This window comes from Suncus etruscus, chromosome 15 (assembly GCF_024139225.1).
Source record: "Suncus etruscus isolate mSunEtr1 chromosome 15, mSunEtr1.pri.cur, whole genome shotgun sequence".
NCBI classification, from domain to species: Eukaryota; Metazoa; Chordata; class Mammalia; order Eulipotyphla; family Soricidae; genus Suncus; species Suncus etruscus.
Genome location: NC_064862.1, coordinates 18,583,557 through 18,595,619, shown reverse-complemented (window position 1 = coordinate 18,595,619; position 12,063 = coordinate 18,583,557). Strand labels below are relative to the sequence as shown.

Genomic DNA, 12,063 nt, shown 5'->3' with positions numbered 1-12,063 from the left:
GAAAAAAAAAGTCAACTTATTTATATTTATTTATTTATATGGATGAATAAGTTAAGGAACACTTTATCTCAAACACAGATTGCTTTTATTTTAGCTAAGTTTCAGTTCTATATATATTTTTTGAATTTCCATCAATGTCAAATACATTTTTTTTCTTTCTTCTTAAAAAAAAAAAAAAGATTTACAAGCACTTTTACAGCACTCAAGGAAAGTAGGCTGAAGGTTCCTAATAATAATTTTCCTTTTAAAAAAAAATCCATCAGACCAAAATAAAATCATTTTAATTAACTCCTTCCTGAGTAACTAAAACCTTGGAATGTGCTGAAAGGTTATAATAAATAAGGCAGTCAAAGATCAACCAGCTTAAAATGTATTTTTTTAAATTAAACTATGTAAAATGTACAATATATTTCAAGAAATTCAAACTGTGTTGGGCTCAGAGCCAAAAAAAGGTTGTCACTTGTGTCAAATAAATGGATGAAGGGCCTTGAATCTAAGGACTTAGGAGACTGTTTGTTGGAACAAAAGAACATTGAGGAGGCCCAGCTAGATCAGACTGGATCTTGAATTTGGATGTTCCACTGAAAAGTTCCACTGCTGAAAAGAAACCTCTGAACACACTGGTAGGAGTGCTCACAGGAGCTCACACCAAGGGGTTGTGTCTTTTAAATGACTAATGGTCCCAGATTCCTGGCAACAGCAGAGACCACCACGCCAACTCTGCTCTTTCCAGATAGTGAGATTGCAGTGTGCAAACTAATGATCATTTCCTCAATGCAGTCTCATATAAATGACTCATGGCACCCCAGTCAGTGGCTCTTGCCTTCTGGGTTGCTTTGTAAAGTATGTCTGTGGTAGAGTCTCTCTGATCAAGATAAAGGCTAGTTCTTCTAAGAAACTCCTTTACCTCAATCATTTGCCTGCCTCAGTCCTCCGAGGCAGAGAGGGGCCTATCAGTGGCCAGATGCCAGGAAGAGAGGGTTTGTGAAGGCTGAAGCCTTCTTCCTATAGCTGTGATAGCGTAGCTCTAGGGCACATTTGACAGATTCCCAATCACTTTCTCTCTTGGCTATCATCCAATTTTAGTGACTAAAGGAAAGATTTGTAGAGAGACTGATTGGTTTCTGAAAGGTAGAAAATGTGCAGCTTGTGGAAAGTCAGCATTTCAGGTCTTATAAAGTATTCCCAGTTTACACTTCAGTGCTCTGGGAGGGATTAGGTGGGGTGGGGTAACCAGAAGGAGAAACTGCGTCCTAAGTCTCCTGCTGCTTCTCAGTGGGTTGGAGATTATCTAACCAAGAAGTACATGCATTGTTTTTAGAGGTGAGTAGCTATAAAGAGGAAATCAGCTCAGAATCCAAAGAATAGGTTTTTGATGACTAAACTGAAGGACTATGGGTAGGTGATAGGTGGGAAGTAGAGAGTTCAGAGCAACTGAACTTTTAGCATCTCCTCAGATCCTTCAGGAGGCAGGTGCCTATGCCTAAACCTGGTTAAGCTGTCCCTACCTCAGAAACTTGCTTCTTCTTGCTAATCTCCCCAATCTGAACTCTCAGAGCTAGTAGCTTCTGTATCAAATGAAAATTCAGTTCATTGACTGCTGCATAGAAGACTCATTGTCCCCCTTTATCTAAAATACCACTAGACTAGAAGGTACTAGAAGGAGAACCAAGTACCATGATTTTTGGCAAGGATTGTACCTGCTAGATTATGCCTTGTTTGTGGTTAGGCTTCAAGCATTTGCCATAGGAATCAAAGACTCATGTTGTATTGGGGGTCCTCAATGTCTAGTGAATACAGTGCTAGGGAAACAGGCATTTTGTACTCTGTGCAAAATACAGCACTTAACCTTTTTACACAAGACACCCAGAGTTTCATCTGTTTTGCCTCCATTTCTTCTCTGCAAAACCAAGAAATTCTTTCCCCAACTGGGCAGCTTTACTATCAATCTGACTTATGCTTGAACCCAGACTACTTTAAAGGAGTTTGCCTTGCATTTTGCCTTGGAAAGGTGCTCAAGGATCCGATTTATTGGGAAGTTTGGCACAGGCTCACTTGTACTCTCAGTACCTGCTGTAGTGAACTGTCCCCTGAGATGACCCAGAGGCACAAATGGGTTCTCGGAAACTAGGACTTCCCTGGTCTATGTTCTAAACTGACCTTCCTTCCCTCTAGGACCCTTGTAGAGGAGATTCTCTGCAGGGCTTTTGCATTTCTTCTGAAATAGGCAAACATTTCTATTTCCTACCACTGAAGAAGTTACCTAACAAATGAATTGCTGAACTGTTGCCTAATTATTATTATTATTCTAATAATAATAATTCCCTTCCCTTATTATTTTAATAACAAAAGTTATTTGATGACAAGATACTGTAGTAAAGAACCATCTAATGAACCCAGGAGAAACCCAAGGAGCCAGGAAAACACACACACACACACACACACACACACACACACACTCACATACACACACAATAAAATTAAACAGATAGACCCCACAAAACCGGGCATCTCCCAATGACCCCAACATGTGGGAATGTTTGGTTCTTTTTAATGCAATGGAGCATTAATTCAGTCCTGAAGGAATTTTTTCACTCCAAACAAAAACCTTTCTGCAAAAGGGAGAGAAAGAGTCATCAGAGGTGGCATGGTGCTGGCATCACCTCTTATAAATATCTTCCAGCCACTTCTCATCATCTTGTTCCTCTTCATCCATAGGCTCCTCTGTTTCCAGGGGAGCTGGAATAAAAAACTGGGGTCTCAGAGGGGGCTTGCTGATGTGTGACTTCAGTCCAAACTTCCGCTTGAGTAAATGGAACTGCTCCTTGACGTAGTGGTAGAATTCGTACTCATATCGCATTCGCTGGTAGAGAATTTGCACGGCCTCTGGAGAGGGAACAGTCTTCCTCACGGTCACAGTCATGTTTCCCTGCTTCCTGTGCTCTGGAAAAGAAGAAGGATGCACATGAGCCATTTTTTGGGCTTTTCCTGCTTCCATGTGCATGGGAAACCCTGAGTGACCACCTCAAATTGGCAGCTCCGAGAGACAGAAACTCAACGCCTAAGACCTGGAAAGGAAATTTGGTTTTCAGCAATGGCTGGAAAGATTTCACCATATTGGACTAGGGTTTCAGATCAAAGTTAATTGGCAAAACGTGAATGAGCCAACTTCCTTCTCACAGGATGTAAACTATGAGCACAATCTCATTGTTTGTTCTGAGTGACACATAATTTTGAACAGCAAAATCTACCACCTTGGGTCCAGAGTGAGAGCACACGAATAGTTAGGGTGCTTGCCTTGCACTCGTCAGACCCTGATTCCATTCCTGATGCTGTATATGGTACCCTGAGAATCACTCTTGAGCACAAAGCTAGGTGCATCCCTGAACACTACCAGGTCTGGTCCCCAAACCCAGTTCTTCCAAGCTACCAACTTTTCATCATGTAAGTCCCATACACAGATCAAGACCTTTACTTTCAGAAAGAACAACAACAACAACAACAAAAAAGCTGTCTTACCATCTTCTTCTTTTTTTTGTTTTTTGTTTTTGGGTCACACCCGGCAGCACTCAAGGGTTACTCCTGGTTCTATGCTCAGAAATCGCTCTTGGAAGGCTCAGGGGACCATATGAAATGCCACTGTCCTGCATGCATGGCTAATGTCTTACCTCCATGCTATCTCTCTGGCCCATCTTATCATCTTCTAAATATATAATTTTATAAATTTTAAAACATTGGTAGTTGTTATTATTGATAGTTTAATTTGATATCAAATCATCTGCACTTATGTCAACAAGGCAACTGTCAAGAAAAGTAAAGAGCTGAAAATGAAATTTTAGGAACTTTGGTATATTTTGAGTGTTTATTCATTTTGCTGTGGTAAAGTAAATAAATAAATTATGCTTAATTGTTTTTTATGTTGATGCTCAACAAAATGTTACCTATAGATAGTATACTTAATGCCACATATAAACTATACATGATATAAAATTTTAACAATATTTTAAAGCTTACATTTTGATGACAGTAGTTGAATCTGCATTGTTTGGCAGCAATCAAAACCATTTCTAGAATGGAATTATTTTAGCATTCCAAGTGAAAACTCTAAACAACTATCTAAACTACCTCTTCCCTACTCATCCCTTCATAAGTCATTTCTCATGAATTTCTACGAATTTTACTATTTCAGGTTTTTCATAAGTGAAAACATACAAACTTTTATTTTAACTTAGAGTGATTCAAAAATTGTAGTAAATATCAGCACACCAAGTTCATTTTATGGTTGAATAATAGTCCACTGTATGAATAGAACACAACTGAATTTTACATTCATCCAGTGATGGAAATATGTGTTGTTTCCCTTGTTTGGTTATTGTAGAGTATGATATGAACATTTCTGTCCATGCAGGTGAGTTCTTGTTTCTGATTATTTGGGGGATATACATAGGAATGTCATGTTAGCTCTTGTGCAACTCCATATTTAAAAACCACCAATGGCTGTACCATATTAATTTCAGCTTTCCTGGATATGACAATCATTGAGAGTATTTGACATGTTTTCTGATGCTTCTGGTTGCAATTTTAATGAAGGGACCACAGAAAAAAATATTCTGAGTAGTATCAATAGGTAAAAATGTATACTTGGATTTATCCATTGTAGAATTTTTTTGATTTGTGGTGTGTGCCCAAAACAGGGTAGTAAATCCAGGGCTGACCACATACAAAGCAAATACCTTCCACAGTTGTATTTCTCTAGCTCCAGCTGTAGAATTTTTGTTGAAAGATTTGCAAAGAGCTTTATGTCTATTTTCTGTAAATATCAACTATGAATAATTTGCTTTGATACATATTAATAGCTTTTCAGTATAAAATCCCTTTGATTTTCGTAAACATGACTAAAAAAAAAAACAGTGCAAAAATGGCAAACCAGGCCCAAAGAGTTGTGAGTCAAATAAGAGAGACACAGGAAAAAAGGATTCATTCAAAGAAAGGAAAACAACAACAACAAAAAACAACAACAACAACAAAAAAAAAAAGAAAAAGAAAAAAAAAAGAAAAAGTATTCATTCATTTCTAGTGAATCCTTTTCTCTTTGGCAACACCAATCTCTATTGGGTTTTGTTACCTCAAAACAAAACTGAATTAAGAATCTTGTGATTCTTAAAGTCTTTAGTTATTTGGCCCAAATAAAATATGTAAAAAACGGTGGTTGGAGCAATAGTACAACAGGTAGGGTGCTTGCCTTGCATCAACCAACCTGGTCGGCCAACCGGACATCCTAAAAGGTCTCCTGAGCTCCACTAGGAATATTTCCTGAGTACAGAGCCAGGAGTAACCCTAGGGCACTGCCAGGTGTGACCTCCCCTTTAAAAATAAGAAATAAAAATGAAAAGAATTTTATCAGTAAATATCTGCTACAATTAGCTAACTACTAAAAGAAAATTCTACCAAGATAGAATGAAAATAAGAAAGAAAAAAATGAAGTAATATTGGTGTGGAGGCCATGATCTCTCCTACCCCTAAGAAAAGTCTTCCTTGGGCAATGTTGATAGCTTATGTTCCAGCCTCTCTATCAGGTAGAACTCTATCCTCTCTATCAGGAACTCAGGTAGAATGAGTTCCAGAACCTTTGGAAGAGAGTTTGGGATGATCATCCTCTGGGGAGAATAAGTCAGTCTGCAAAGACTTAAATTCTTCTGCAGGAGAGAGAGAGGGAGGGAGGGAGGGAGAGAGGGGGGGAAGGAGGGGGAGAGAGAGAGAATGAGAGAGAGAGGGTTCTCACTATGCCAGGCTTTCATTTTCTAGTCCTGTTTGTCTAACTATAGATGGAATATTACTTTCTCCTTAATCCTAATACAAATTCTCCCACCATGCTTCATTGTTAATGAAGTGACACCTGAATCTCTATCTGTCTTTGGTGTCTATTTCTCAATTAATTTAGAGCCCAGGCAAGGAAAAAAAAATGGGTATTATTTTCTTGAGCCCCAATTGTAAGGTGAAATGCATGCCGGGAAGACCTAACTACTTAAGTAGGAAGCAGGTTAAGACTTTGGCTCAACCAAACTTTTCAGCAGCAAAAAAAAAAAAAAAAAAAAAGTTAAATTAAATTAACTCAATTTAATAGTTTATTACTCTTCATTTAAAAAAAGCATTTACAAGGGACTGGAGTGATAGTACAGCAAGTAGGGCAACTGTTGCATGCACTGACTAGGATTCAATACCAGGCACCCCATAGAATTCTTGGTGCCCGACCAGAAGAGATCCCTAAGTGAAGAAAGAAAGTTCTGAACATAGCTGGGTGTGATAAGAAAAACAAACAAACAAAAAGTATTCACAACTATCCCAAGTTGTGAAACCAGAGGAAAAATATATTCTATGAATTTTCTTAAGATAAATACTGAAATGAAATTGGAATTCTGCCATGAATCATAGGGTCAACAGAGGGAGAAGGCACATTCCATATATTCAACTCTGTATTAGTCTGACTTCATCAGGGAATTATCTATACTAGTAATTGACAAGGGAGTCCAGAATAGGGGCTCTGCAGATAACCCAGAGTAGGGGTCCTAAACTCTCTTAAAAACCTGAGTAAAGAAAGAAGATGAAGATGAGGAGAGAATTTGAATTTTGGAAGTCCATATATAATTATTGTTATTTATTTATTTATTTATTTATTTATTTATTTATTTTTGGTTTTTGGGTCACACCTGGCAGAGCTCAGGGGTTACTCCTGGCTCTATGCTCAGAAATCGCTCCTGGCAGGCTCGGGACCATATGAGATGCCAAGATTCGAACCAATGTCCTTCTGCATGCAAGGCAGACACCTTACTGCTGTGCTATCTCTCAAGCCCCTATTGTTAGGTATTTATGGATATTTTAAGTAGCTTTGGTTTTGAGAAAGTGGTAACTCATTTTCTTTAACAATCTTTCCTATGTACTCTTTATTTTAGTAAGTATGACACCCCCCTATGTTCTTGACAAAAACTGGAATCAGTTATTTTACATGTAGATCAGATGTATAGATATAAATATTGCAACAGCTTAGAGGGGAAGAACTGGAGTTACATCTTCTGAAAGGTGAGAGGCTTACTAATCTCTGGCATAGAGTGCATTTGGCCTACCCTTTGGATGTGTATCTCATTATGGTGAAAGATCAAGGGAGAGATCTAGAGGAGCCCAGATTTTTGTAAAGATACAATATAGGACCTACTGTCAGACCTCAGAGTTCTTTGTCTTTTTTGTTTGTTTGTTTTGGTTTTTGGGCCACACCCGGTGAAGCTCAGGGGTTACTCCTGGCTATGCGCTCAGAAGCCACTCCTGGCTTGGGGGACCATATGGGACACCGGGGAATCAAACCCTGGTCCATCCAAGGCTAGCGCAGGCAAGGCAGGCACCTTACCTCTAGCGCCACCGCCCGGCCCCAGAGTTCTTTGTCTTAAGGTTGAAATACCTTTTTTTAAAAAAATGCACAGTGAGTGTAATCATTGACAACAAAATCATTCAAGAAAAGACCTCCTTGAATTTTAACATTAGAACAAGTTTACTTAGATAAATGGGTGGCATGATGTTGTTTACATATTGAATTAAGTTGACATCCTATAAACTTTTTTTTTTTTTTGGTTTTTGGACCACACCCTGTGATGCTCAGGGATTACTCCTGGCTATGCGCTCAGAAATCACTCCTGGCATGGGGGACCATATGGGATGCTTGGGAATCAAACTGCAGTCTGTCCTAGGTTAGCGATGCTTGTGCCACTGCTCCAGCCCCACTATAAACATTTTTAATGTCAAGTTAGTAAAATTTTATGAAGATGAAACTAAAAGGTTATATGATGAATTCATAGATTCTCCTCTTTTATTGTCAGGGAAATGGGCCAAGTGCCACAAAGCTATTTCTTCCATATATTATTTCTTTATGTCTGGAAAGCTGAGTGGGGTACAGTAGGTTACCAGTTCTGCCATAAGTAACAGTATGTTAGTAAAACATAATTGAAGGAAAAAACAGAATATGCACATATGATTGGTGAACTGATACTGACAGGTACAATTCTCATTGAGCCTGGTTCATTGTGATATACTTTGATAGTAATAGCTAAACTACTGAGGACCACGGGAAACAGCACTAAAGTAAGCACTTGTACACATAACTGTACTGAATCCTCACAATAACTGCTTTGTGGAAGAGTTGCTTTATTGATACAGATGCTGAGGCTGAGCAAGGCTGCTATGTTCAGAACAGCAGCTGGAAAGTGCTGAGCTAAAAGGATCCACGTGATAATCATCATTCGTCCTTTTGCTGTGTTTTTTAGCTGCAGAAAGACCTTATCATTGTTCCTCATTTATTTCTCAGCAAGACCACTGAGCATAATAGTGACCAAGAGTTGGGCCTTGGTAGTGTTTCCTACTCATATGGACCAGAATGCTCAGATTAAAAGATTAGGAAGCAAGTAGGCATTTTAAAGGTAACGGCTAGTTTGGCTAATTCAGAGAAAGAAAAAGGTTGATTGGGGAAAATCTACGAATCTATGCCTGCCCAGTGGGGCCTGACCGTGAGTGCTGCCTGTGTGTGTCTGTCTCCTGTCCTGTTGCTTGAACCTCTTGGGAGTAGGCCGAAAGAGGCTCCAGCAGAGCACGGCTACTCTGCTTCACTATGCGGCTGTGTGCTCTTTCTAAGGAAAGAACACCATTGAAACAAGAAGAAAAAATCACACTAAGAACTGTGCTGGAGGCTGAACTCTGCTGGAACTCAGAGGCCAGCACACCTATCTGCCCGTCTTCTGTGCTGTGCTCCATTTTTGGTCTGATTTCATCCTGTGTGTGGCTCATGTGCAGACGGCTCACCTTCCCTGGAGCCTTCTCTGGAGCTGAGCTTACACACCCAGAAAGGAGAAGCTGCTGAACTCTGCTGGAACTCAGATGCCAGAACCTCTATCTGCCTGTCTTCTGTGCTGTGCTTTATTTTCGGTCTGATTTCATCCTGTGTGTGGCTCATGTGCAGACGGCTTGCCTTCCCTGGAGCCTTCCCTGGAGGTGAGTTTACAAGCCCAGAAAGGGGAAGCCACTGAACTCTGCTGGAACTCAGATGCCAGCACCCCTATCTGCCTGTCTTCTGTGCTGTGCTCCATTATTGGCCTGATTTCATCCTGTGTGTGGCTCATCTGCGGACGGCTCACCTTCCCTGGAACTGAGCTTTCACGCCCAGAAAGGGGAAACCACTGAACTCTGCTGGAACTCAGATGCCAGCACCCCTATCTGCCTGTCTTCTGTGCTGTGCTTCATTTTCGGCCTGATTTCATCCTGTGTGTGGCTCATCTGAGGACGGCTCGCCCTTCCCTGCAGCTTTCCCTGGAGGTGAGTTTACAAGCCCAGAAAGGGTGGAGCCAGAGGAGCACAGCGCTCCACTTCACTTACCGGCTGTGCACATCATTTAGCCAATGAATACAACCACAACACGTAGAAAAACCCACAATACAAGTGTGACAATGGGGAAACAACGCAGGCCAGCACCAGACATAGAGAATGACAATGGCAACTCTGATGACTTGAACACGACCAACCAACTAGTCAGTCTCTCAGATAAGGAGTTTAGAGTCGCAATATGGAAGATGTTCAAAGAAAGTATAGAAGAGAACACTAATAAGAATCAAGAGAATATGAAGATAGAAATCAGAAAACTCCAAACTGAAATTTCAGGTCAAATAACAGGTCTGAAAAATTCAGTAGATGAATCAAAGAAAAACATGGTTGAGCTTTCCCACAGGTTAACAGCAGCTGAGGATAGAATTAGTACACTGGAAGATGAGATGAATAACAGTTCCATACAGCAGAAGAAATTGGAAAAAAGCCTTAAAGCAAATGATCAAACAACGGAAAAATTACTCAAAGAATGGGAACAGATGAAAATAGAAGTCTATGATAAGCTCAGCAGAAACAACTTAAGAATCATTGGAGTCCCAGAGATCCAGGAAGAAAATCTCCAGGAAAAATCAATGGTCAAGAACATCATTAAAGAGAAACTACCAGAGCTAATGAATACATGTGATCAAATCCTGCATGCCCGAAGAGTACCAACCAAAAGAGACCCCAGAAAAAACACCCCAAGACACATCCTAGTCACAATGACAAATCCCACAGATAGAGACAGAATTCTGAAAGCAGCAAGATCGAAAAGAGAAATTACACTCAAGGGAACATCCTTGAGATTTACTGCAGACCTGTTACTGGAAACACTCAAGGCCAGAAGGCAGTGGTGGGACATAGTGACAAAACTCAATGAAATAAATGCTTCGCCTAAAATACTGCACCCAGCAAAGCTCACTTTCAGGTTTGAAGGAACAATGCATGGTTTCACAGACAAAAAACAGCTCAGAAAATTTACAGACTCAAAACCATTCTTAAAACAAAACAAAACAAAAAGAACTGAACGCCTACTTTAAGACAAGACTGACCAACAGACACACCAAACTCCGATATAAAGATGGCACAACTCCTAGGACAATTCTTTCTCTCAATGTCAATGGACTAAATGCACCAGTTAAGAGACACAGAATGGCTAAATGGATCAAAAAAACTCAATCCAACCTTCTGCTGCCTACAAGAAACACACCTGAATAGTCAGAACAAACATAGACTCAATATAAAAGGCTGGAGGAAAATCATCCAAGCAAACAACACCCATAAAAAAGCTAGAGTGGCAATACTAATATCAGATGATGCAAACTTTATACTTTAGGAAAGTTGTAAGGACAAAGATGGACATTTTCTATTAATCAAAGGATACATACAGCAGGAAGAAATCATTCTCCTAAACATATATGCACCGAATGAGGGGCCAGCAAAATATTTAATAAAATTGTTGACAAATCTGAAAAATAATATCAAAAAAACACAATAACTGTGGGAGACCTCAGCACAGCATTGTCAACACTTGACAGGTCAACTAGACTGAAACCCAACAAGAATATACTAGACCTGAAAAGAGAAATGGAAGAAAGAGGCCTAGTAGATATATACAGGACACTCCACCCCCAGAAGCCTGGATACACATTCTTCTCTAATGTAAATAGGACATTCTCCAGGATAGACTACATGCTAGCACATAAAACATACCTCCATAATATCAAGAGGACAGAAATTTTGCAGGCTACCTTCGCTGACCACAAGGCCCTGAAATTATATGTGAACTTCAAAGGGACACAAAAGAAAAACTTTAATACCTGGAAGTTAAACAGCCTAATACTGAATAACCAGTGGGTCCGAGATGAAATCAAAGAGGAAATCAAAACCTTCCTAGAAACAAATGACAATGGAGACACAAACTATCAGAACTTATGGGACACAGCAAAAGCGGTACTGAGAGGAATTTTTATAGCTTTGCAAGCACACATCAGGAAAGAAAAAGGGGCATACCTGAATAGCTTAATGACGCAGCTCATAGAATTAGAAAGTACTCAACAAAAGAACCCAAAAATAGGGAGACAGAAGAAAATAACAAAGCTAAGAGCAGAAATCAATGAAGTGGAAACCTGAAAAACAATCCAAAAGATCAACGAAAGCAGAAGTTGGTTCTTTGAAAAAATAAATAAGATTGATAGACCACAGGCAAAACTAACAAAGAAAGAGAGAGAGAGAGAGAAACTTGATAACTCGTATTAGGAATGAGAAAGGAGAGATCAGTACTTACTGATATGGTAGAGATCCAAAGGGTAATCAGAAACTACTTTGAGAAACTCTATGCCACTAAAAATGAAAACCTGGAAGAAATGGATAAATTTTTGGACTCATAATCTTTCATGTTTGAATGAAGAGGATGTAGCATATCTAAACACACCCATCACTATTGAGGAAATTAAGACAGTAATTAAATGTCTGCCCAAAAACAAAAGCCCAGGCCCAGATGGATTCACTAATGAATTCTTTCAAACCTCCTGGCAAGACTCTTTCATAAAATTAAAAAAACAGGAACACTTCCAAATAGCTTTTTTGAAGCCAAAATCACCTTGATACCTAAACCAGACAGAGATGCTACCAAAAAAGAAAATTACAGACCAATATCGCTGATAA

The 12,063-nt window shown here is 39.5% G+C and overlaps 1 protein-coding gene across 1 annotated transcript in view; it reads right to left on the bottom strand.

The window, feature by feature from the left end:
* Positions 1-2,518: 2,518 nt before the first annotated feature.
* The window catches only part of UST (uronyl 2-sulfotransferase), a 375,708-nt gene continuing 366,163 nt past the window's right edge, over positions 2,519-12,063 (bottom strand). Inside the window, exon 8 of the mRNA XM_049787764.1 lies at positions 2,519-2,943. Coding sequence (XP_049643721.1) covers positions 2,660-2,943 — 284 coding nt within the window. The 3' untranslated portion in view covers positions 2,519-2,659. The remainder of the gene's footprint in view (positions 2,944-12,063) is intronic.